Source organism: Piliocolobus tephrosceles, chromosome 8 (assembly GCF_002776525.5).
Source record: "Piliocolobus tephrosceles isolate RC106 chromosome 8, ASM277652v3, whole genome shotgun sequence".
In the NCBI taxonomy this organism is placed as follows: domain Eukaryota; kingdom Metazoa; phylum Chordata; class Mammalia; order Primates; family Cercopithecidae; genus Piliocolobus; species Piliocolobus tephrosceles.
Genome location: NC_045441.1, coordinates 44,495,302 through 44,521,265, shown reverse-complemented (window position 1 = coordinate 44,521,265; position 25,964 = coordinate 44,495,302). Strand labels below are relative to the sequence as shown.

The 25,964-nt window shown below is 49.6% G+C and overlaps 3 protein-coding genes across 7 annotated transcripts in view; 1 reads left to right on the top strand and 2 right to left on the bottom strand.

The window, feature by feature from the left end:
* PHKG1 (phosphorylase kinase catalytic subunit gamma 1) lies at positions 1 to 9,084 on the top strand. Its single transcript, XM_023194614.2, has 10 exons — positions 1 to 180; positions 1,253 to 1,431; positions 2,007 to 2,061; positions 4,746 to 4,847; positions 5,293 to 5,358; positions 5,566 to 5,729; positions 6,769 to 6,859; positions 6,976 to 7,129; positions 7,267 to 7,392; positions 7,721 to 9,084. The coding sequence occupies exons 1-10, from the start codon at positions 98 to 100 to the stop codon at positions 7,964 to 7,966; spliced, it is 1,266 nt and encodes a 421-aa protein (XP_023050382.1). The 5' UTR covers positions 1 to 97; the 3' UTR covers positions 7,967 to 9,084.
* Positions 8,342 to 23,442, bottom strand: SUMF2 (sulfatase modifying factor 2). Of its 5 annotated transcripts, none has more exons than XM_023194605.2 (9): positions 23,070 to 23,442; positions 20,100 to 20,256; positions 15,338 to 15,452; positions 14,217 to 14,261; positions 13,715 to 13,865; positions 12,135 to 12,190; positions 10,797 to 10,881; positions 10,480 to 10,624; positions 8,342 to 9,466 (listed from the first exon to the last, which is right to left on the bottom strand). In XM_023194605.2, exons 1-9 carry the CDS (start codon positions 23,185 to 23,187, stop codon positions 9,382 to 9,384), a joined length of 957 nt encoding a protein of 318 aa, XP_023050373.1. In that variant the 5' UTR covers positions 23,188 to 23,442; the 3' UTR covers positions 8,342 to 9,381. The 5 variants fall into 5 exon arrangements, with proteins under 5 accessions (XP_023050373.1, XP_031791878.1, XP_031791877.1 ...); XM_031936018.1 differs by having other exon boundaries at positions 8,344 to 9,466; positions 14,217 to 14,276; XM_031936017.1 differs by lacking the exon at positions 10,480 to 10,624 and having other exon boundaries at positions 8,344 to 9,466.
* Positions 23,443 to 23,459: 17 nt separating this feature from the next.
* Positions 23,460 to 25,964, bottom strand: part of CCT6A (chaperonin containing TCP1 subunit 6A) — a 12,797-nt gene continuing 10,292 nt past the window's right edge. Inside the window, exons 12-14 of the mRNA XM_023194602.2 lie at positions 25,638 to 25,740; positions 24,705 to 24,777; positions 23,460 to 24,444 (exon numbers count right to left, since the gene is read on the bottom strand). Of these exons, the coding sequence (XP_023050370.1) occupies positions 24,372 to 24,444; positions 24,705 to 24,777; positions 25,638 to 25,740 (249 nt within the window). The 3' untranslated portion in view covers positions 23,460 to 24,371. The remainder of the gene's footprint in view (positions 24,445 to 24,704; positions 24,778 to 25,637; positions 25,741 to 25,964) is intronic.

Here is a 25,964-nt window from a genome sequence, read left to right as displayed (position 1 = left end):
GGCCCCAAGGAGAACACCCGCTGGGTCAGGAAGGCTGACAACTTCTTTCTGTTCCCCTCTCAGAGCCACTCAGAGTTCCCCTGCTGAAGATCTGAGCATGACCCGGGATGAGGCACTGCCGGACTCTCATTCTGCACAGGACTTCTATGAGAATTATGAGCCCAAAGAGATCCTGGGCAGGTAAGGCCCAAGCTTTCCCCACGAAGTGCTGTCCTAGGATCCAGCAGGCCCTGTAGGCTACAGCCAACTCTGCTCCACCCCGAGTACCGACCCCACTTTCATCCCCAAAGCGCTGTTCTCTTGGAGAAACCCTTGGTTTGGGGTCCTGCCCTCCTGAAGCCAGGAAAGATAAGAGAAACCTCTCCCAGCCAAAAGTTCCCAGGGGTAGGTGCAATGGCTCACACCTGTAATCCCAGCACTTTGGGAGGCTGAGGTGGGAGGATTGCTTGAGGCCAAGAGTTCAAGATCAGCCTGGGCAACATAGCAAGACTCCGTATCTTTTTTTTTTCTTAAGATAGGGTCTTGCCCTGTAGTCCAGGTTGGAGTACAGTGGCATGATCTTGACTCACTACAGTCTCTGCCTCCTAGGCTCAAGTGATCCTCCCAACTCAGCCTCCCTAGTAGCTGGGACAACAGGTGTGTGCCACCAGGTCTGGTGGATCACTTGATCCACCATCTCTATTTAAAAAAAAAAAAAAAAAAGCGAGGGGCTGCCGGGCACAGTGGCTCATGCCTACAACCCCAGCACTTTGGGAGGCCAAGGCAGGAGGATCACCTGAGATCAGGAGTTTGAGACCAGCCTGGCCAACATGGTGAAACCCTGTCTCCAGTAAAAATACAAAAATTAGCTCTGCATGGTGGCAGGCGCCTGTAGTCCCAGCTACTCAGGAGGCTGAGGCAGGAGAATTGCTTGAACCCGGGAGGTGGAGGTTGCAGTGAGCCAGGATTGTGCCACTGTACTCCAGTCTGGGCAACAGAGTGAGCCAATCTCTCTCAAAAAAAAAAAAAAAGAAAGAAAGAGCACTGAACTAGGAGTTACACGGCCTGCGAGCAGGCTTGTTACTCACCAGCTCTGGGCAAATCACCTGACTGTGCCTATATTTATTCATCCACCATTTCCAAAAGCTCAGAGGAACTTGGGGGAAAGTGTAAATCTATTGACAAGGGCAGGACATCTCTGCCGCAGCCTTGAATCTGGGACTCCCCATGGGGTGAGGGGCCCCCCGAGGTCATTTGTCCTCTGCACTCCCAGGGGCATTAGCAGTGTGGTCAGGCGATGCATCCACAAGCCCACGAGCCAGGAGTACGCAGTGAAGGTTATCGACGTCACCGGTGGAGGCAGCTTCAGCCCCGAGGAGGTGCGAGAGCTGCGAGAAGCCACGCTGAAGGAGGTGGATATCCTGCGCAAGGTCTCAGGGCACCCCAACATCAGTGAGTGATGACCCCAAGTCACATGGCGGGGTGCGCCCCTGTGATTCTGCCCTGACAGCCCAAGCCAGGGAGTGTGGCCCCACCACACAGCCAGCTAGAACCACCCAGGCTCAAGGCTCCCAGCTCCACCCTCACTGCTCTGAGAGAAGGGGTCCCAGGCTGGGATGGATGCAGGCAGGCGAATGGGGGTTTGATGTCCCCGGGCTGAATTAGCCAGGTGTGCTGATGCATGCCTGTAATCCCAGCCACTCAGGAGGCTGAGGCAGGAGTATCACTCGAGCCCGGTAGTTTGAGGCTGCAGTGAGTTATGATTGCACTATTACACTCCAGCCTAGGTGACACAGTGAGATCCTGTCTCTAATAATAATAATAATAATAATAATAATAATAATAATAATAATAATAAAGTCCCTGGGCCTGCCCACACCCTGGGTTGATGTCCTTTGAGCACCCTCCTGATTCCCGTCAGCTTTTGAAGTTAGCCCACAGCAGCCTCGGTCCCTGACCCGTGTGCCCTGGCTGCCCCTACCTGGGCTCCCCTGCTACTTGAGACAAGCTAGCCATTTCCATTTCAGTACAGCTGAAGGACACTTATGAGACCAACACTTTCTTCTTCTTGGTGTTTGACCTGTAAGTACCCAGCCCTGGAGCAAGCTACACCTGAGAGAACCTCGACTGTCAACTGTCATCCGCTCTTCAACCCCAGGGCTGCCTGGAGACCACAGCCAGCTCCTGAGCTGAGGATGCCAAATACGATCACGGTGTTTAGACAGATCAGCCCCTGGGGTCCGGCTGCCGGGTTTGGAAACCTGGGTTCACCACTTGTGGGCTGGATCATTTCTTTAAATCTCGGTTTTCTCATCAGTATTATGGGAGTGATAATAGCACAGTGAGTGGCATAGTGTGAATGCTAATAATTACTAGCCTCAGGCCAGGCGCAGTGGCTCACAACTGTAATCCCAGCACTTTGGGAGTCTGAGGCTGGAGAATCGCTTGAACCCAGGAGGTGGAGGTTGAAGTGAGCCAAGATCGTGCCATTGAACTCCAGCCTGGGTTACAAGAGCAAAACTCCGTCTCAAAAACAAAAACAGAACAAAACAAAAAAACCCCCAAAACTCTTGGCCTCATGCCATTCTCTCACCTCAGTCTCCCAAAGTGCCGGGATTACAGGCATAAGCCACCATGCCTGGCACAGTATATTGATATAATTGTTCTATTTTATTATTGGCTGTTAATCTCTGTGCCTAATTTATAAACTTTATCTTAGGTATGTACATATAGGAAAAACATAGTAAGTATAGACTTCAGTGCTATCCATGGTTTCAGGCATCCACTGGGGGTGTTGGAACATAACCCATGCAGATAAAGAGGGAGAACTGTAGACATATATAAAGTAGAACAAGGGTTAGCAAGAGACAGGGGCTTTCTTAGACCGAGTGGTCAGGAAGGCATGTCCAGGAAGTGACCCAAGCAGAGGATGGCAGGATATAAGGTCGGTCAGCACCAAAGACCAGGTCCTGCAGGTATTTTAGCCATGGTAAGGAGTTTGGAGGGTCAAGACTGGGCGGCTGACGTGATCTGATTTACCTTTTTTTTTTTTTTTTTTTTTGAGACAGAGTTTTGCTCTTGTCGCCCAGGCTGGAGTGCAGTGGTGTGATCTTGGCTCACTGCAACTTCTGTCTCCCGGGTTCAAGCGATTCTCCTGCCTCAGCCTCCCAGGTAGCTGGGATTACAGGTACCCACCCACCACCATGCCCAGCAAATGTTTTACGTGTGTACTTTTTTAGTAGAGACAAGGTTTCGCCATGTTGGCCAGTCTGGTCTCGAACTCCTGACCTCAAGTGATTCATCTGCCTCGGCCTCCCAAAGTGCTGGGATTACAGGCGTGAGCCACCGTGCCCAGCCTGACTTCCTTTTGAAAAGATCTCACTGACTATCTAGGGATGACTGTAATGAGGTGGGATTGGAAAAAGGGAGGCCAGCAGTATCGAGGAGAGAGGCAGGTGGTAGAGGTTGCACCTGGGGTGTGGTCCAAAGGTCAATATCATTATCACCATCACCACCATCATCATGCCCCTACTTCAGCATCAGTAGGATTAGTAAGATGAGCCCGTTATTGCTAAGCATCAAACGTGAACACCACAAAGTACTCTGTGAAATGTGGATTCCAGACTTATCGGCCAGGCACGGTGCCTCACACCTGTAATCTCAATACTTTGGGAGGCTGAGGTGGAAGGATTGCTTGAGGCCAGGAGTTTGAGACCAGCCTGGGCAACGACGCAAGACCCCATCTCTACAAAAAAATATAAAATTAAGGCCGGGTTCACCCCTGTAATCCCAGTACTTTGGGAGGCTGAGGCAGGCAGATGAGATGAAGCCGGGAGTTCGAGACCAGCCTGGGCAACATGGTGAAACCCCATCTCTATAAAAAATACAAAAATTAGCCCAGCATGGTGACGGATATCTGTGATCCCAGTCACTCAGGAGGCTGAGGCACAAGAATGGCTTGAACCCAGAAAGCAGAGGTTGCAGTTAGCTGAGATTGAGCCACCGCACTCCAGCTTGGGCAACAGAGGGAGACTTTCTCGGACCCCTCCAGACTCCCCAGCAGCAGCTGTCTTGACTCTGCTCTGTGGCACTGTCCTGTATAGCCCTTGGGGACAGCTCAGATGTCTTTAACCTTTGAAGAAGTTGCTGGGGGAAGCTATTTTTAATGCTGCCCTGAGGAGCCCTCTAGGGTATAACTAGATGGTTCTAGCAGAGAGTTCTTTCTAGATCATCCCAGGAGGTAAGAAGATTGAACCTCAATTCTTAACGTAATTGGCAACCTTTGCACCTGCAACTCTTGCACAGCCGATTCTTCCCATTTGTTTCCTGGGAAAAAATGGGGATACTCAGCTGGGTGTCGTGGCTCAATGCCTGTAATCCCAGCACTTTGGGAGGCCGAGGCGGGTGATCACCTGAGGTCAGGAGTTCAAGACCAGCCTGAGTAACATGGCGAAACCCTGTCTCTACTAAAAATACAAAAACTAACTAGGTGTGGTGGTGGGCACCTGTAATCCCAGCTCGTCGGGAGGCTGAGGCAGGAGAATCGCTTGAACCTGGGAGGCGGAAGTTGCAGTGAGCCGAGATTGTGTCATTGCACTCCAGCCTGGGGCAAAACTCCATCTCGGGCGGGGGGGTGGAAATCGGGATACTCATGTCCTTCTGATCTGGGTCTCGGCTCCTGGGCCAGTGGTTCATGGTCCTCTCTTTCAGCCTCCAGCCATCATTTAGGCCCCGATACATCCCAGTCCACACTGTCACTTCCACAGATGGGAGAACCCCCACACTGAAACAATGGAGATGGAACAGAAATGGCACTTGGGCTGGGGCTCCCCCAAATCCACCTACTTCAGGGCCCAGGGCTGGGAGAGGTACTGCTCACAGAGCCACCAGCTCAGGGCCCATTGCTTCCCTGGTCACTTCTAGCCATCCTGGCCTGGAACTAGGGTAATCAGAACCTGGGGAGAGGACTTAGCTGAAGAAATGCCTACCCCATGAAATGGTGGGAAAAACTTTTCCAGGGGAAAAATTAAGTCAGGGGAGAAACCTAGGCCATGTCTATTCCTCGGAGGGTTGATGAGAGTCTGAGCCCCTGACATGGGCCACTTCTCTCCAGCTTCCTTTGCTTTTCTCCCGGTTCTTCCAGAACACTTCTCTCCTCACTTCCCCGGTTCCTCTCCCCAGACTGTGGTTCTCCACGGGGAGTGGCCCACTTAGCTTCTAGAGGTATCAGGGCGGAAGGCAGCTCTCTGGGAGCAGGGTAAGGAGGGTGGTGGTCTTGGGACCGATCCAGCTATCAACCGTCTGTTTCCACAGGATGAAGAGAGGGGAGCTCTTTGACTACCTCACTGAGAAGGTCACTTTGAGTGAGAAGGAAACCAGGTGAGCGTCCCTTTGCCCCCTCTCCGCTCCCTCCCACTTGGCCTAGGGCCACACACAATGGGGCCTCAGGGGAGGCAGGGCGTGCAGGTGTCTGGGCTGGGCGTGTGTGCTGCTCCCTTGCAGTGTGGCTGAAATGTGAGCTGTGTCTCCCTGCCTGTCGCCTGACTCTGCGCAGAGGAAGAGTGACAAGTGTGTGCCCCAACCTAGAAAGATCATGCGAGCTCTGCTGGAGGTGATCTGCGCCTTGCACAAACTCAACATTGTGCACCGGGACCTGAAGCCCGAGAACATCCTCTTGGATGACAACATGAACATCAAGCTCACAGACTTTGGCTTTTCCTGCCAGCTGGAGCCAGGGGAGAGGCTGCGAGGTCTGGTAACATGGACTCGGCCCACGTCCGGGCCTTGGGCGCTCAATCAACCCTCCGCGGAATAGAGATGGCCTGGGTTTCTCCCCTAACTTAATTGTTCCCCAGAATAAAAATTCCACCATTTCAAGGGGTAGGAATTTTTTTTTCTTTCTTTCTTTTTTTTTTTTCCGAGATGGAGTCTTACTCTGTCACCCAGGCTGGAGTGCAGTGGCGCAATCTCGACTCACTGCAACTTCTGCCTCCCGAGTTCAAGCGATTCTCCTGCCTCAGCCTCCTGAGTAGCTGGGATTACAGGCACGCGTCACCACGCCCGGCTAATTTTTGTATTTTTAGTAGAGACAGGGTTTTACCATGTTGGTCAGGCTGGTCTCGAACTCCTGACCTTGTGATCCACCCGCCTCAGACTCCCAAAGTGCTGGGACTACAGGCGTGAGCCACCATGCCCAGCAGGGCTAGACATTTCTTCAGTTAAGTCCTTTCCTAGGTTCCCATTACCCTTGTTCCAGGGCCAGGATGGCTAGAAGTGACCAGGGAAGCAATAGGCCCTAAGCTGGTGGCCCTGTGGGCAGTACCCCACCCTGCCCTGGGCCCTGAAGTTGGTGGATATTGGGGGAGTCCCAGCCTAAGCTCCATTTCTGTTCCATCTCCATTGTCTCTTTGGACTTCCTCTTTTTTTTTTTTTTTTTTTTTTTTTTCGTTTGAGACAGAGTCTCATTCTGTTGCCCAGGCTGGAGTGAAGTGGGATGATCTCAGCTCACTGCAACCTCCGCCTTCCAGGTTCAAGCGATTCTCCTGCCTCAGCCTCCTGAGTAGCTGGAACTATAGGCATGTGCCACCACACCTGGCTAATTTTTGTATTTTTAGTAGAGACGGAGTTTTACCATGTTGGCCAGGCTGGTCTCGAACTCCTGGCTTCAGGTGAGCTGCCTGCCTTGGCCTCCCAAATTGCTAGGATTATAAAAATGAGTCACTGCGGCCGGCCTGGACTTCCTCTTCTGAGTGCCCCGCTGATCTGTCTTGATGATGACTGTTCCTGCAGAGGTCTGCGGGACCCCCAGTTACCTGGCCCCTGAGATTATCGAGTGCTCCATGAATGAGGACCACCCGGGCTATGGGAAGGAGGTGGACATGTGAGTGCACCGAGGAAGGAGGATCACCTGCCTGGGCTGGGCGAGGGAGGGGGCCGGCAGGGCTGGGTCGGTGCCCCTGGCGCTGGGTAAGTGGCCCTGGGCCCTCACACGTCCAGGTGGAGCACTGGCGTCATCATGTACACACTGCTGGCCGGCTCCCCGCCCTTCTGGCACCGGAAGCAGATGCTGATGCTGAGGATGATCATGAGTGGCAACTACCAGTTTGGCTCGCCCGAGTGGGATGATTACTCGGACACTGTGAAGGACCTGGTAAGAGGCCAGGCCAACTGGCTCCTGGGCTCAGGACTGCGATGCCAGGCTCCCCTGCCCGGGGAGGCCCCGCCTCTCCTGACATGCTGGAGGGGACCTGCCTTGATGTTCTCGGTTCCCCTCTCCTCCCCTCCCAGGTCTCCCGATTCCTGGTGGTGCAACCCCAGAACCGCTACACAGCGGAAGAGGCCTTGGCACACCCCTTCTTCCAGCAGTACGTGGTGGAGGAAGTGCGGCACTTCAGCCCCCGAGGGAAGTTCAAGGTATGAAGAGTCCTGACCCAGACCCGCCAGCTCCCCAAGTGCAAACCTCTAAGCCCTCTCCTCTCCCAGGGGTCCTTACACCCCGTGGGTTTCCAGAGTACCCACCCCACCCCTCCCAGCCGCCCTGTGATGGCTTTAGAGGTGGCAGGTGTCAGCCCACTGGCTCCTCCCTGCGGATGCTGGCCAAGTGGGAAGTGGAGGACACTAGGAGGGCCCCACAGAAGGCACCCAAGGCTTCGTGGCAAACGGGCCTAGAGCGTCCCTGTGCTGGAGGGGCAGGGCCTGGCAGGGGGTTGCTGCAGCCCAGCTTCTCCACCTGGCCCTGCAGGTGATCGCTGTCACTGTGCTGGCTTCAGTGCGTATCTACTACCAGTACCGCCGAGTGAAGCCGGTGACCCGGGAGATCGTCATCCGAGACCCCTATGCCCTCCGGCCTCTGCGCCGGCTCATCGACGCCTACGCTTTCCGAATCTATGGCCACTGGGTGAAGAAGGGGCAGCAGCAGAACCGGGCTGCCCTTTTCGAGAACACACCCAAGGCCGTGCTCCTCTCCCTGGCCGAGGAGGACTACTGAGGGCCTGGCCAGTCAGGGAGGGCTGGGGGGCAGGTGGGGAGGGGAAGTCACAGAAATGTAAGTCCAAGGGGTGAGATGTGTGCAGTCCTCTGCAGAAGGAGCACTTCGCCTTGGCTAGGAACCCCTGGAGCTGAGGCCATGATCTCCTCTCAAAGGCTGTGCACAAGGGAAGCAGTGTTCCCACCACAGAGCAATACCTGCAGGCTGGGGCAGGCCCTGGGTGGGCAGAGATCACAGGTGGCCTGAGAACCAGGAACCCCCTGCTCCTCCACTTCCTGGATGAGCCACCATCTCTGTTTCTCTTTAGGGGAGGCCCAGAGTTACTGACACTTGGGCCCTCTTAGGGTCCCAAGGTGAGGATCAAAGACACAAATGTCTGAGATACACAATCACAGGAGATTTTATTGACCCCATGACATCCAGTGACAGTGTGGGAGCAGGCTACTCTCCAGGGACATATTTTTGGAGGCATATGGAGAAGGGGGCCCAGGCAAGGTGGCTCACACCTGTAATCCCAGCACTCTGGGAGGCCGAGGTGGGAGGATCGCTTGAGGCCAGGAGTTTGAGACCACCCTGGGCAACATAGTGAGATCCTATCACTACAAAAGTTCAAAAACTTAGCCAGGCATGGTGGTGCACACTTAGTAGTCCCAGCTACTCGGGAGGCTGAGGTGGGAGAATTTCTTGGGCCCAGGAGTTCAAGACTACAGTGAGCAGTGATCACCACTGCACTCTAGCCTGGGCAACAGAGCAAGACCCTGTCTCAAAAAAAAAAAAAAAAAAAAAAGAATGGGAAGCTTCTGATATTTGTCTTTCTGGAGTACTATTTGCTTTGTGATTCCCACAATGCACCGCTTCACCTAATACATCATTTGGTTCTCCCAGACCCTTTTAGGACTGAACTGTGCTTTAAATAGTTACATGTCTGCCTGTTACACAGTGGAAACTAGTTTCCTTCTTCAGAGGGACACAAAACCACAGATGAGGCCACCAAGAAAGCATTCTCCTTCCACAGCAATTGGCTGAGAAAACAGAACAAGGGAAATTCTGCCTTGAAGAAACAATGTCAGCTTCCTGAATCATCCAGGGAGAAAGATAATAGATTTTAAAATGCTCAACAAATGGCCTTTCAGAGCCCTCTGTTCCAATTGTTTGCTTATTTGCCCCTGTGTCAGTAATACTTGGCCTCTAAGAGAAACACCTGGCTCCCAGCCACCTTCAACATGTTGGGCCCCTTCTCCAAAACACAGGAGGCTGAGTCCTCTCCTGCCCTGGTGAGAGGCGCCTGCCACAGAGGGAAGGGGAAGTTCTTTCCTGAGGCTGAAGCTCCCGAGCTTGGAATTGGGCTGTTTGCAACATGGCCAGGGAATGACAGTGACCCTGGAGGGCTTTTCTCCTTGTCACCACCCGGCTGCTTATAGCTCCCCTGGCAGCCGGCCTGCGTCTGCAGCACAGCGGAAACCGAGGTTGTCTGAGGCTGAATCTGGAGTGTTGCCCATCCTGCCAGCAGAGAAGGGGAGAGAGGAAGGACACATCCTGAGAAAGAGGCCTGGGGGCAGATCCATCTTCCCTGCCTCACCCGCAGGGCTCGCCATGATCAGGGAGCCTGAGCGCTGGGGAGGGCATGGTCTGGAAGGAAGCCTGTGCCAGTCCTGGGAGAAGGGGAACAAGAAGGGGCTTTGGGACAAAAGGGGCCTTGCCAGAGTGGGGGGAGGGACAGTGGCCCCAAGAGACAGCACTGGAGGGCAGAAAAGACAGTGACTCACTTCTGTGTTAGCAGTTGAGAACAGCTCAGTAGAGAAAACCTGTCCGCAAGCTATGAGAATATTGCGGCCAGGTGCGGTGGCTCACGTCTGTTATCTTAGTGTTCTGGGAGGCCAAGGCGGGCTGATTGCTTAGTCCAGGAGTATGAGACAAACCTGGGCAACATGGCAAAAACCCATCTCTACAAAAATTAGCCGGGCATAGTGGTGCACGCCTGTAGTCCCAGATACTTGAGGAGCTGAGGTGGGAGAATCGCTAGAGCCTGGCAGTTTGAGGCTGCAGTGAGCTGAGACTGTGCCACTGCACTCCAGCCTGGACAACAGAGCAAGACTCTGTCTCAAAAAAAAAAAAAAAAAAAAAGATTTTTCGTGTGCCCACCAGTCTGAAGAGTAAGTCTGTGACCACCACTAATGACCTACTGGTGTGGTCATTCTACTTCCCTCCCTGTGCCTACCTAGTGGTAAGGAACAGAGGAGAAACCCCATAATTAAGATGCCACACACAGTCTCCCTGGGTACCAAGAGCTGGCAGGAGAGTCACAAGGTGTCCTGGGCCCCTTTGCTTTTCACAGCAAGTGCTGCTGGCTTTCTTTTCTGTACCCACAACTGGGCACAGGCTCAGGGAGGTGCTGGGACCAGCTCACTGCACACAGATGGTTGGTGGTATGAAGGTTGGGGCACTTCGGGACCGGGATTCAGACCTCAGCCCCAGCTACGAAGCCGCACGTTGCCTGGGACAAAGTCCCTCACCTGGTGGTGACCCGGGCCCGGTGATTGGCAGAGCCGTCAGCTGTGTCGATCCACGATGCCCCCCGGAGGACACGCATGTCCTGCTCAGCGGCCTGGTACGGTGATGCTGTCCACTCCCACACGTTGCCCAGGAGGTCATAGAGCCCTGCAGCCCCACCTGGTCAGGCCAGGCTGGGACCCGCGGACCACCCTGCCTACCCTCTGAGGTCCTGGGGCCAACTCGGGGAAAGGAGGTGCTTCCCTCTGCCTCCTCTCTAGACACGATGGTCCCAGCAGCCAGTTCGTGGGCATGGCCACAAGCCCAAGAGAGCTCTTACCATAGTTGTTCTGGGCGGGGAAAGCATTCACTGGGGAGACTCCATGGAAGCCATCCTCAGCTTTGTCCCCCTTGGGGAACCTTCCCTGATGGGAGAAAGGCAGGGTAAAAGATTTACCACCTGTCCCAAGGCAGGTCCTCATGCCTATCCAGAGGAAAACCAAAGTCATCTTGCTGTCACATCTGGGGAAGGGGAAGGGGAAGGGCGCGGGGCGGTGACTTAAGACTCCTATCCAGAGCTCCCAAATCCATCACCTCACATCCCCAGGGTGACCCCCCCTGCTGGATTAGGAAGAGTGTTTCCCCTGTACCCACAGGGCTCTAGGTCAAGCCCAGCCCACACCTAACTTCTCCACTCTCAGCAACATCCTGCCCTCTGCCTGGAACCCCACATGCCATGGAGCCTCGAGAAGACAGCTTCTCCCACGCTCCTCCGCAGCCTGCCCCCACGCCTCGTGCCTGAGCACTGTAGCCTGCTCCTGCCGGCCTTCTCAGGACAGTGCTTTTTTATTTGCTTAGTTTAGTTTTATTTATTATTTAGTCACTTTTTTTTTTTTTTGAGGCAGGGTCTCATTCTGTCGCCCAGGCTGGAGTGCCGTGGCAGCATGACCTTAGCTCACTACAACCTCCGCCTCCTGGGTTCGAGTGATTCTCCTGCCCAAGTCCCAAGCAGGTGGGATTACAGGTGCCTGCCACCATGCCCAGTTAATTTTGTATTTTTAGTAGAGACAGGGTTTCACCATATTGGCCAGGCTGGTCTTGAACTCCTGACCTCAGGTGATCCAACCCCCTCGGCCTCACAAAGTGCTGGGATTACAGGCGTGAGCCACTGTAAATCTTTAATAGAAAGTACAAATCTTTAATAGAAAGTACTTATGCTGGCTGGGCACGGTGGCTTATGCCTATAATCCCAGCACTTTAGGAGGCTGAGGCGGGTGGATCACCTGAGGTCAGGAGTTTGAGACCAGCTTGGCCAACATGGCAAAACCTGATCTCTACTAAAAACACAAAAAAATTAGCTGGGCATGGTGGCAGGGACCTGTAATCCCAACTACTTGGGAGACTGGGGCAGGAGAATCGCTTGAAACTGGGAGGTGGAGGTTGCAGAGAGCCGAGTTCACACCACTGCACTCCAGTGTGGGTGACAGAGAGAGACTCTGTTTCAAAAAAAAGAAAAAAAAAAAAGTACTTATGACCCATTGTCTTTTGCTTTACCAGCTTATGAGTCATCAGTTGCAATAGAACCCAAGCCCTCTGGATGCTGCGGCCTAACAACACAGTACCTAGCCTCCAGCAGGTCTCTGTGGATGCTTGGTGAAAGGAGGAATGTCAGTCTTACCTGCCACAGGTTGGTGCGGTTTGGCTGGAACTGGTTTCCCCATGGGTAAACTTGACCTGCCAGGAAAGCAAGGAGGCAGCAGAGGAGGAGGAGGTGAAGAATTAGGGAAGGAAAACAAAAACACAGAAAGAATGAGGGAACCAAAAGGAAGTTGGAGGGAGATAAGAAAAAAAGAGAGTGAGATGACCTGCTTTTATTTCCCATGCCTGTCCTTGCCACTCTCTGAACTGCATTAGAGGCCCTGGCCTCCTCATGTGCTCCAGGGCTCTGGGATCTGAGCCAGTTTATAAAGCATCTCTTATCAGTTCATGTTGAGAAAAGTACAGAAATTGAGAAACTTGAAAATTGGACTTAGAGAGTGCATAAATGAACGAGCCAGAGGCAACCTCACAAGTCATATTAAAAACTTTGATCATTGGCCACACGTGGTGGCTCACACTTGTAATCACAGCACTTTGGGAGACCGAGGCAGGTGGATCACGAGGTCAGGAGTTCGAGACCAGTCTGGCCAACACAGTGAAACCCCCATCTCTGCTAAAAATACAAAAATTAGCCAGGCATGGTGGCAGGTGCCTGTAATCCCAGCTACTGGGGAGGCTGAGGCAGAAGGAATCACTTGAACCTGGGAGGCAGAGGTTGCAGTAAGCTGAGATCATGCCACTGTACTCCAGCCTTGAGCGACAGAGCTAGACTCCGTCTCAAAACAAACAAACAAAAAAAAAACACCTTTGATCATTGATGTACCTGGTGTTCACTGAAAGACTGTGTAGAGGGGTTTAATGTGGGGAGTTGCTTTTTGCTGTCCTAACTTTCTGTGTAATTAGGATTGCAGAATGACAAATGACTGAGTTAGGAGCAAACAGTGATTCTTAACATTAACCCCTGTATCCCAAAGGCAGAGGTGTGTAGTCTAACATTAATCCCTGTACCCCAGAGGCAGAAGTGTGTAGTCTTGGTAATTCTTCTTTTTCCTTATGCCATGTTGCTCTGGTTATATTTATTGAAATGTAATATGTCTGTGGAATTTCCAATAAAATATTTTATGTCTGTTCTTTCAATTTCTCCAGTTACTAATTTTTATTGTATTTCATAAATATATCAGTCTGAGATGGACTAGAAAAAATAATTTTAAAAAACCTGGTCCTCTACCACAGATAGCTTAAGATGCACTGCTCTAGGGAACACAAACCCTTCCTGCCCCACCCCCCCTTTTCTTCTTGAGACGGGGTCTTGTTCTGCCACTCAGGCCAGAGAGCAGTGGTGTGATCATAGCTCGCTGCAGCTTTGAACTCCTAGGCTCAAAGGATCCTCCCACCTCAGCCTCCCGAGTAGCTGGGACTAGAGGCACATGCCACCAGGCCCAGTTCATTTTTGTATTTTTCGGAGAGACGAGGTCTCCCTATGTTGCCCCGGCTGGCCTTTCACTGCTGGCCTCAAGCTATCCTCCTGTCCCAGCCTCCCAAAGTGCTGGGATCACAGGCATGAGCCACTGTGCCCGGCCCCTTCCCACTCTTTAAAGGCCCTCATGCTGGGCAGGATGGGGAGAAGAATGAAAGAAAATCGCCTCATCATCTGGATACCCTTCAAGCCCCCTCGGGCAGCAAACTCCCACTCTTCCTCCGTGGGCAGCCGTTTTCCCCGCCAAGCACAGTAGGCACGGGCGTCATTCCAGCTCACGTGTAACACTGGGTGCTCCAGTCTCTCTCGGATGCCAGAGCCAGGACCTGCAGGCTGACAGCCAGGATGAAGTGAGACAGGCTTCGGGGAGCGCATTAAGCCAGAGGCAGGCTAGGTTTAGGGCGCCCGCGTTTAGCTTTTACCACTAGATGGAGGAAGAGAGCTGGAAGAGAGCCAGGTGAGTGAGGAGCGGTCGGAGTCAGAAAACAGATTACAGGAGGCTGACAAGGGAGAAACGGATGGGTAACGGGAAAAAGAGGCCTGCTGAGCGATTTCCCTGAAATTCCCCTGTCCTCCTTTGAAACTCAGTGTTCCTGGATGTACGAGGGGTAGAGAGGAGGCTGGGCCTGGAGAATAAAAGAGTCCAGCAGGGGTAGAAAGTGAGGTAGTGGAATCAGCCCTTACCTGCCTCCAAAATGCCTTTTCCACTGGAAGCCACCAGAGTACAGGCTGCAAAAAAGGAGACTGACTGCAAGATGCTCTGGCCCAGCAAAGGCACCTCCCCAACTGAGCCACAGGACGCAGAACAGAGACGTCAGGCTGAGACTCAGGTAGTCTAAGTGAGGTTATGGCTGAAATTTTATTTATTTATTTTTTTTGAGACCAGATATTGCTCTGTCGCTCAGGCTAGAGTGCAGCGGCACCATCACTGCTCACTGCAGTCTCAACCTCCTAGGCTCAGGTGATCCTCCCACCTCAACCTCCTGAGTAGCTGGGACTACAGGTGTACATCACCATGCCCAGCTAATTTTCTTTCTTTTCTTTTCTTTTTTCTTTTTTTCTGTAGATATGGGATCTATGTTGCCCAGGCTGGTCTTGAACTCTTGGGCTCAAGCAATTGTCCCACCTCAGCCTCCCAAAGTGCTGGGGTTATAGGCGTGAGCTGCTGTGCCCAGCTGAGACTGGAATCTTTATAGAGTCCAATCTTACCACCCTTATTACAGGTTGGCTTGACAAGGTGATCTTTTTTTTTTTTTTTTTTGGAGACAGAGGGTCTCACTCTGTCACCCAGGCTGGAGTACAGTGGCGCCACCTCGGCTCACTGCAACCTCTGCCTCCCGGGTTCAAGCGATTCTCATGCCTCAGCCCCCTGAGTAGCTGGGATTACAGGAGCGTGCCACCACGCCTGTCTAATTTTTGTAGTTTTAGTAGACACGGGGTTTCGCCATGTTGGCCAGGCTGGTCTTGAACCCCTGACCTCAGGTGATCCACCCACCTCAGCCTCCCAAAGTGCTGGGATTACAGGCATGAGCCACCACACCCAGCCCACCAAGGTGATCTCTTGACTCAAGTTCCTTGAACCCTGTCCTGACTTGGACCTTAAGGCAAGAGCTAACTTCGGTTCAGGGTTAACTTCCTGGGAGTATGTATTGATCTGACGCTCCATGGTGGGTTTCTCTTGCTTCCCTTCTGCCTCCAGCTCTCAGGTCTGATTCTCCACTGTGTCCCGGGTAACCCATGTCCCACAGGATTCCCTGTCCAGGTCCCACTCCTATCCCCTCAGCCACAAGACCACGTTCTCTCACCTTCATTGGCTGGGTGGCTTTGTTTCTCAGCTCATCGGAGACAAAGTCCTCAAAGACAAAGCTCCATCCAAACATCTCAGCCTCTGTCCGGTACTTTTTCTCCCTGACAAAATCCCTGCAAAAACATAGTTTAGCTGGTTCGGCTGATGAGGTTCTGTGCCCGTCCCACCTTCTCCTGCTCCAGGAAACCTCAGATATCCCTGTCCTGTAAGTTATACACCACAGAGTGTTCATGATCGCCAAAGAATTAACCTGAAGCCTGGGCGATTTTCTTTTAAATTAGAATGCAACAAATTCACATACAGTAAAATTCACTCTCTTCAGTGTTTAGTTCTGTGAGGTTAATTTATTTTTTATTTATTTGTTTGTTTAGTTGTTTATTTATTTATTTAGAGATGGAGTCTCGCTCTGTCACCCAGGCTGGAGTGCAATGGCATGATCTCGGCTCACTGCAACCTCCACCTCCTGGGTTCAAACGATCCTCCTGTCTCAGCCTCCCTAGTAGCTGGGATGATAGGCGCCTGCCACCACGCCCAGGTAATTTTTGTATTTTTAGTAGTGACAGTGTTTCACCATGTTGGCCAGGCTGGTTTCGAACTCCTGACCTAGTGAGCCACCTGCCTCGGCCTCCCAAAGGGCTGGGATTACAGGCGTGAGCTACCACACCCGGCCTATTTATTTATTTTTTTGAGACAAAGTCTCACTCTGTTGCCCAGGCTGGAGTGCAGTGGCACAATCTCAGCTCACTGCAACCTCCACCTCCCGGGTTCAAGTGATTCTCCAGCCTCAGTCTCTCAAGTAGGTGGGATTACAGATGCATACCACCATGCCCAGCTAATTTTTGTATTTTTTGTAAAGATAGGGTTTTGCAATGTTAGCCAGGCTAGTCTCGAACTCCTAACCTCAGGTGATCCTGCCACCTCAGCCTCCCAAAGTGTTGGGATTACAGGCGTGAGGCACAACACCTGGCCAATTTTTTTTTTTTTTTGAGACACAGTCTTGCTCCGTTGCCCAGGCTGGAGTGCAGTAGCGCAATCTCGGCTCACTGCAACCTCCATCTCCTGGGTTTAAGTGATTTTCTTGCCTCAGCTTCCCCAGTAGCTGGGATTACACGTGCACACCACCATGCCCAGCTAATTTTTGTATTTTTAGTAGAGGCGGGGTTTCACCATGTTAGCCAGGCTGGTCTCGAACTCCTGATCTCGTGATCTGCCCGCCTCGGTCTCCCAAAGTGCTGGGATTACAGGTGTAAGCCACCATGCCCAAATTAGTTTTTATTTATTTTAATCATTTATTTATTTATTTAGACGGAGTCTCACTCTGTGGCCCAGGCTTGAGTGAAGTGGGGTGATCTCAGCTCACTGCAACCTCTGCCTCCTGGGTTCAAGTGATACTCCTGCCTCAGCCTCCTGAGTAGCTGAGATTACAGGTGCGTGCCACTACACCCTGCTAATTTTTGTATTTTTAGTAGTGACAGGGTTTCACCATGTTGGTCAGGTTGGTCTTGAACTCCTGACATTGTGATCCGCCCACCTCAGCCTCCCGAAGTGCTGGGATTACAGGGGTGAGCCCCCGTGCCCGGTCGATCATTTATTTTTTTGAGACCAGGTCTCACTGTCACCCAGGCTGGAGTGCAGTGGTGCAACCATGGCTCACTATAGGATCAACCTCCTGGGTTCAAGCAATTCTTGTGCCTCAGCCTCCCGATTTATTTTAATTATTTATATTTTGGACTGGGTCTCACACTGTCACCCAGACTAGAGTGCAGTGGCACAATCACAGCTCACTGCAGCCTTGACCTCCTGGGCTCAAGCAATTTTCCCTCCTCAGCCTCTCAAGTAGCTGTGACTACAGGTGCATGCCACCATGCCTGGCTAATTTTATAGAGATGGGGTCTCACTATGTTGCCCAGGCTGGTCTAAAAATTCTGAGCTCAAGTGATCCACCCACCTCGGGCTCCCAAAGTGTTGGGATTACAGGCATGAGCCACTGCACCCAGCAGTTCTGTGAGTTTGACAAAGCATATAGTTACTACAATAATCAAGATACAGAATAGTTCCATTGGTCACCTCTAAAAAAATTTCTCTGCAACTCACCAACCACGGACCAGGTTTTTTTGTCCCTATAGTTTTGCCTTTCCCAGAACACCATATAACTTGAATCACATAGTATGTAGTCTTCTGGGTCTGGCTGTGGTTTCCTTCACTTAGGAAATGCTTCTGAGATTCATCCATGTTGTTGCCATTAGTAGTCTGTCCTTTTTTATCAGAGTAGTATTTTACTGTATGGACATACCATATATTGTTTATACACTTACCAGCTGAAGATCATGTGAGTTATCTCCTGTTTTTAGAGATCATGAATAAAGCCACTGAGCAGGAGATTTAAGGGTGGGGAATTCGTCTCTTTTCTGAAAGGTCTCCAGCACCTATCTTTTTTTTTTTTTTCCTTTTTGAGAAAGGATGTTGCCCAGGTTGGAGTGCAGTGGTGCAATCATGGCTCACTACAGCCTCAACCTTCCACACTCAAGTGATCCTCCTGCCTCAACCTCCCTACTAGCTGGGACTACAAGTGCATGCTACCATGAGGGGCTAATTTTTTTTTTTTTTTTTTTTTTTAAGACGGAGTCTCGCTCTGTCACCCAGGCTGGAGTGCAGTGGCCGGATCTCAGCTCACTGCAAGCTCCGCCTCCCGGGTTTATGCCATTCTGCCTGAGCCTCCCGAGTAGCTGGGACTACAGGCGCCCGCCACCTCGCCCGACTAGTTTTCTGTATTTTTTAGTAGAGACAGAGTTTCACCGTGTTAGCCAGGATGGTCTCGATCTCCTGACCTTGTGATCCACCTGTCTCAACCTCCCAAAGTGCTGGGATTACAGGCTTGAGCCACTGCACCCGGCCTTTTTAAAATTTTTAGTAGATATGGGGTCTGTGTTGCCCAGGATGGTCTCGAACTCCTGGGCTCAAGTGATCCTCCCACGCCAGCCTCCCAAATTGTTGGGATTACAGGCATGAGCCACTGCATCCAGCCCTTCATCACATATCTAATCTCACAACAGTCATCAGAGGTAGGTAACAGGTTTTATTGTTATTATCTCCATTTAACAGATGAAAAACACTGAACCAAATAGAAGTGAAAAATTGGGCTTTTAAAATGGATTTTCGACTGGACGTGGTGGCTCACAGCTGTAATCCTAGCACTTCATGAGGCCAAGGCAGACGGATCACCTGAGGTCAGGAGTTCGAGACCAGCCTGACCAACATGGAGAAACCCTGTCTCTACTAAAAATACAAAAATTAGTTGTGTGTGGTGGTGCATGCCTGTAATTCCAGTTACTTAGGAGGCTGAGGCAGGAGAATCACTTGAAACCAGGAGGCGGAGGTTGTGGTGAGCTGAGATCACACCATTGCACTCCAGCCAAGGCAACAAGAGCAAAACTCATCTCTAAATAAATAAAAATAAAATAAAATGGATTTTCAAGGCCAGGCATGGTGGGTCACACCTATAATCCCAGCACTTTGGGAGGCCAAGGCAGAAGGATCACTTGAGCCCAGGAGTTCGAGACCAGCCTGGGCAACAGGGCAAAACCCTGTCTCTACCAAAAACACAAAACAAAATAAGCTGGGTGTGGTAGAGCGCACCTGTAGTCCCAGCTACTCAGGAGGCTGAGATGGGAGGATGGTTTGAGCCCGGGATGCAGAGGCTGCAGTGAGCTGAGATCATACCACTGAACTTCAGCCTGGGTGACAGAGCCAGACCCTGTCTCAAAAAAATGATAATGATAACAAGAATAATAAAATGAATTTTCATATACTTTGGTATGGTTTAGTAAGTTTCAGCAGGCAGATTGTCAGGGTAAGATGGATTGTTACATATATATACATTTATATATATAACAATATGTACACATTTATATACTTATTTACTTATTTTTACTTATTCATTTATTTTAGCAGAGATAGAGGTCTCCCTATGTTGCCAGGCTGGTCTCAGACTCCTGAGCTGAAGCAATCCTCCCACCTTGGCCTCCCAAAGTGCTCACATTGCAGGTGTGAGCCACCACACCTGGCCTATAAGGGGAATTTAAAGGACTCTCTACTATGATGTCCCTTCTCCCAATCCCTTTCCCCATGTAGAAGAGGGTTCTGTTGAGTGACTGGCATTTGCTTATATTTCTCAGTGCTATGTCCAGTGTAATGGAAAATACACTGGCTCAAGAGCCCAGGGATTTGAGTTCCAGGCCAAGCTCATCTACTAATTGAGTCAGTCAAACCTCTTGGGATTTCAGGTTCTTCATCTGAATAACGTATATAACACTTATCCCATAGTACACTGCAAAAATGACATGTAACAGTGAACAAGTTAGTATTCCTTTAGATATTAAGAATGGGGCCAGGTGCAGTGGCTCATACCTGTAATCCCAGCACTCTGGGAGGCTGAGGTGGGGAGATCAGTTGAGGTCAGGAGTTTGAGACCAGCCTGGCCAACATGGTGAAATCCCGTCTCTACTAAAAAAAATACAAAAAAAAAATTAGCTGGGCGTGGTGGTGAACACCTGTAATTCCAGCTACTCGGGAATTGCAGAGGCAGAGGCAGGAGGCAGAATTGCTTGAACCCAGGAGGCGGAGGTTGCAGTGAGATCGCGCCATTGCACTCCAGCGCCTGGGTGACAGAGTGAGTAAGTCTCTAAAAAAAAAAAAAAAGAAAAAAAAAATAATGAGATTAGAGAGGGCCTTCATTCCTCCTGGAAGAACATCTGATGTACCTGAAATCTTTGTTGGTGACAGGAAATATGTCAATGGCAAAGGGTTTCACTGTCGCCTCCCGCACAGGGCCTTCACCATCTCTGCTGTCTGGAGAATTTGTTCCCATCAGGAATCTCCCACCTGGCAGTTGGACCATGCTAGTAGCCTGTCCATTTCCTGCAAAGAAAAAAGAGAGTTATCAGTAATACATGCATATATATAAAACAAGTGGTGATATTTGGATCGTATGCAATACTCATGATGGTATAATAAAACACAACAAAAAATGTGGAGGCTTAAAAATCTGGCTTTAAATTCCTTTTGGGACGGGTGCGGTGGCTTACGCCCTGTAATCCCAGCACTTTTGGAGGCCGAGGCGGGCGGATCACGAGTTCGGGAGATCAAGACCATCCTGGCTAACATGGTGAAACCCATTCTCTACTAAAAATGAAAAAAAAAAAAAAAAAAAATTGCCGGGGGTGGTAGCAAGCGCCGGTAGTCCCAGCTACTCGGGAGGCTGAGGTAGGAAAATGGCGTGAACCTGGGAGGCGGAGCTTGCAGTGAGCCAAGATCACACCACTGCACTCCAGCCTGGGCGACACAGTGTGACTTCGTCTCAAAAAAAAGAAAAAAAAAATTCCTTTTGCGTTTTGTTTGTTTGGCTTCACATTCTTGTTTTGCCACTTGATTTGCTGGGAAACCTTAGGGAAATTACTTAATCTGAGATTCAATTTCTTTTCTTTCTTTTTTTTCTTTTTGTGACAGGATCTCGTTCTGTCACTCAGACTGGAGTGCAGTGGTGCAATCTGGGTTCACTGCAATCTCTGCCCCCACCGGCTCAAGCAATCCTCCCACCTCAGCCTCCTGAGTAGCTGGGACCACAAGTGTGCACTACCATACCTGGCTAATTTTTGTATTTTTTGTAGAGATCGGGTTTTGTTGTGTTGCCCAGGCTGGTCTCAAACTCCTGAGCTCAAATGATCCTTCTACCTCAGCCTCCCAAAGTGCTGGGATTATAGGTGTGAGCCAACACGCCCAGCTGAGATTCAATTTCTTCATCTGAAAAATGGGGATATCTATGAACGACCATAGCTTGTTAACAAAAGAAAAAATAATAAGTATGAAAAATAGGGATAATATCTCACTATCTCTTAGGTAGTAGCTGTGCCAATTAAAATAACATGGAACTAGGAACAATGGCTCAGAGACAGGGTGCAGAGGCTAAGGCAGGAGAATTGCTTGAGCCCAGAAGTTCAAGGTCGTAGTGAGCTATCACTGTGTCACTGCACTCCAGCCTGGGTGACACAGTGAGACCCTGCCTCAAAAAATAAAAAATAAAAAGATAATAACAATAAAATAGCATGGGTGAAATGTTGACCACATGGTAGATTTGCACGTACCTCTTTCTTCCTCCACACAAGCCCTTGTCCCAGCTAGGTGAATTTAGACACTCTACCCTAAAATACACCTAGCACTTTCTTTCCATCCTTCTGCTCATGCTGTTTCTCTGCCTCTTCCACTCCACTTACTGAACTCTTATCAGTTATTAGTGATTCTAACCATTATATGCGCCAGAAGAGCATATAATACATACATGTTTGACAGTATATCCCTGGCTCCTGCCATAAGTGCACAATTATTGCCAAATAGTTGAATGAGCACCTTTAGATTTGTATGAATGCCTCAGAAAATCATAGAATTAAAAAGGAAAAAAGGACGGGCCAGGTGCAGTGGCTCACGCCTGGAATCCCATACTTTGGGAGGCCAAGGCGGGCAGATTACCTGAGGTCAGGAGTTCGAGACCAGCCTGGCCAACATGGCGAAAACCCATCTCTATCAAAAATACAAAAATTAGCCGGGCGTGGTGTCAGGTGCCTGTAATCCCAGCTCTCAGGAGGCTGAAGCAGGAGAATCGCTTGAATCCGGGAGGCGGAGGTTGCAGTGAGCTGAGATCACACCACTGCACTCCAGCCTGGGCGACAACAGTGAGATTCCATCTCAAACAAGCATAACAAAAACTTAGCTAGGTGTGATGGTGTCCACCTGTAATCTCAACTACTCCAGAGGCTGAGGCAGGAGAATAACTAGAACCTGGGGGCAGAGGTTGCAGTGAGCCAAGATCGCGCCACTGCACTCCAGCCTGGGGGTAACAGCAAGACTCTGTCTCAAAATAAATAAATAATAAACAAAAAAGGGTCTTTGCTTCAACCTGCTTATTCCACAGGAGCAAACCAAGACCCGAAAAAGAAATATGACTTAAAGAGCTAGTTAGCAGGAGACAGGACTAGATTCAGGTCTCTCTATGGTGCTGTTTCCAATAGGCCACACTTCTTCAGCTTGATGCATCACTTCACAATGTCTTTCGAAGAAAGTGTCTAAGCACTACAACTTCTTTCAAGGCAGAGTCCTCGTCTTTTGATGTTCCTCAAGATCCTATCTTTGGCTCTCTTATTCTGCCACATTCACACTGATATCATCCATTTTCAGTTTTTCGCTTTTTTTTTTTTTTTTTTTTTGAGGCAGAGCCTTGCTCTGTCAACCCGGTCGGAGTGCAGTGGCCCAATCTCGGATCACTACAACCTCCGCCTCTCGGGTTCAAGCGATTCTCCTGCTTCAGCCTCCTGAGTAGCTGGGACTACAGGCCCCCGCCACCACGCCCGGCTAAATTTTTGTATTTTTAGTAGACACGGGGTTTCACCATATTGCCCAGGCTGCTCTTGAACTCCTCACCTCGTGATCCGCCCGCCTCGGCCTTCCAAAGTGCTGGGATTACAGGCTTGAGCCACCGCGCTCGGCCTCTCTTTCCCTTTTTTAGGTCTCAACGATTCCAGCGCACGAAGTTGAAAGTACAAGGCAGTGAGCGACCTCCCCAGCCGACTGCTGCAGCCGCATCCCGAAGGCGGGCAGAGGGGCCTCGGGCTCTCTCCCGCCAGGGCGGAGGGCCCCATCTCCTTCCCAGCGCCCCCGGGATGGACAGCCGGTTCACTGACCTAGCTTAAGCCATGCGCCGACCAGGAGCAACAGCAGGGACAGCAGGGGTACCAACCAACCCATGCCGGAATCAGGACTGGTGCGCTGCGCGGCGTACACGCACGGCCCACTGCGCATGCGCCCTCATGCACGGCAGCAGCAGCCGAGCCCTAAGCACATGCGCAGGCTGCTCCACCACCCGCCCCGCACCCTACAGTTCAGCAGGGGGAAACTTAGCCAGGCGGAGGACTCACCACAACACCTTCAGGGCAGCCCAGCGAATTAAGGAAAACCACGTTTAAGGGTCCCTTCCGTTCCAGAGACCCACTCACTACTTTTTTGAACTTTTGGACAGTTTACATTCCCCTTAAGATTGCTTTTGTGCGTCATACCATTGCAAGACCAGAAAGGAGGTTTCAACTTAACATTTATTGCACAACTCACTTCAGGCCACTGCTGACCCCCCCAAAACAGCCTAGTAACACACAACTTCACCTTCAAGGGCTGCTGAGATAGACCAACTATATAATCTCGTGGAACGCAGTAATTTGGGTGAGAAAAATAGACATTAGAGGCTTTGGGATATTTTGCATAAGCAAAAGTTCAGAAGCTTGAAAACACAGTCGGCCTACAAACCTCAAATTTCACCCAATAACCGTAGCCCTTAGTCACCATGCCTTGCATCATCTTTTTACCTCTGCCTGTTTTCTTTGCCTCTTTACACTCGCAGCTCTCTCAACTCCCTTGCCTCTAGCTTACTCCTCTTCCCATTTCCTACAACTTAACTTTGTGGAGGGGGGGGGAGCATTTTAGCAAAGCCATTTCAAAAGCATTCAAAGTCCAACTGACCCAATGCATTTACTCAGAAATTTACACTAACAAGGATGCTTTCAAAATTTTAAATTACTTGTTTATATTAGCATAAAAATTTTAAAACCAAATGCTTAACAATAGGGTACTGTTGGATAATTTAACATACGTCTACATAAAATTAAGCCATTAAAATTTGCTTTTCAAGGAATATTTAATAACAAGTAACATATGCTTATCTAACATGGAATTTTATGTCACTGCTGCTAAAGCAAAACATCCTGTTTACTGGGTAAAAGAGCTGCTTTATGTGTATATGCTTCAGTGCAATTTTTTAAAATACTGTAATTTCAGAACTTCCAAATTTCAACAGATGCCAGCGTTCTCTCCTTTTGTCATATGGGAAAATTCCTTTGGAAATCATTTGAAGCCTGGACAAAAATTCCACAGCTGTATTCTCTTAGGATCACTTTGCAGAGTCTTCAAGACTCAGATACAGAGGAAGCTTCAATTCAACCTTTCAGAGAAGACATTCCAGCTCGCATGATCTCATCAACCAAGAGAATATTGGTGGCAATCACAGTGCTGAAAGGGAGACAAAAATAAGATGGCTCAGATGACTGGGAGTCCTAATTCGACTCAACTTCCCACTTCCAACCAAGCTGTACACATTACATCTAATTAAATTTCCCCCTTCCCCTCTCAACATCAGAAAGGGATAGTTCAGTTTCCATACTTCCAGCTGATTACATTATTCATGGGGGGAAAAAGGAGCAACTAAACAGAACACACCAAATGAAGAGTATGATTCTCTAACAGTTTAGTTTTCATTTTCCCAAACTTACCAGGAGTGAAGAAGCTGTTTCTTTACACAATAGTTATCCCATACACCTACTTCTGCTGCTACCATTGGCTCACCTAAAAGGCAACCAAATCTTCTTAAAGTAAGTTCAGTCAATAAGAACCAACAATATTGTGTGTGGCTTTGCTTATCACTGATGACTCATTTCCTCCAGTATTAACTATGAGAGTTCAAAGCTTCTCTGTTAGCCCAATTTTCTACTCTAAACCATGACCCCTGTCCACAATATTTGATGAGTGTCTGACTTCTACTGAGAAGTCCTGAACACCCCCTCTCTTCTGGAAAGATTTCTGTTTACTCATACTGCAGTATAGCACTTCAACTATCATCTGGCTAAAATGGACTGATCATTTCCCTCATTCCAGAAACCTTTTCTATTAAATAATAATGTTGACAACAATAGGTCTTGCACATACTGCATGGATGTACCTGTTATCTCCTACTTTGTACTTAATTTGTGTTGTTTTGTTTACAGGAACCTAAGATTAGGGCTATCACCATTTCACTACATTTCGAGATCCCCTTTTCTGGCATTAATTGCTATCTTTAGCTGGTTTTCATCCAGGAATATAATCACCAAATCTATTTTATCATAGTACTTGATTAAAAACTAAGTAAGGCAAATGCAGTATGAAAATCCTTCAACATTAATCTGAACCATCTACCACCACTCAACATCTCCAAAATTGTATCCCCAAATTACTCATGTCTACTCTAGTCCCTTAATTATACCTAGTCATTCCATTTTTTATTAATATCCTATTTTATCGTATTTTATAACCCAGAGTTCCCTAATAGTACTGGTGTCAAATTGCAAAGCAAAATATTTTTTTTGGTCCCCATTTTCAATCTTTCCTGACTTCAACTCACATATATTACATCTAGTTTTCCCTCTACAACAGTTGCATTCTCTTACCTGTGTTCAGGTCCACACCCACAAGCTGACCTGATTCTGAATGTTCTGCTTGAATTTTAACTAATGTTTCCTGAAGGTCAAAACCAGAGTTCTGAGCAAGAACCTAAAGTAAACAAATTTAATTCTTGAGAAACCAGGAATAACTGATAGTAAAAAAAAAAAAAAAAAAAAAAAAGGAAAAAAAAGAAAATCTCAGCTTGGTGCAGTAGCTCACGCCTGTAATCCCAGCACTCTGGGAGGCCATGGCAGGTGGATCACCTGAAGTCGGGAGTTCGAGACCAGCCCGGCCAACATGGTGGAACCCCATCTCTACTAAAAATACAAAAA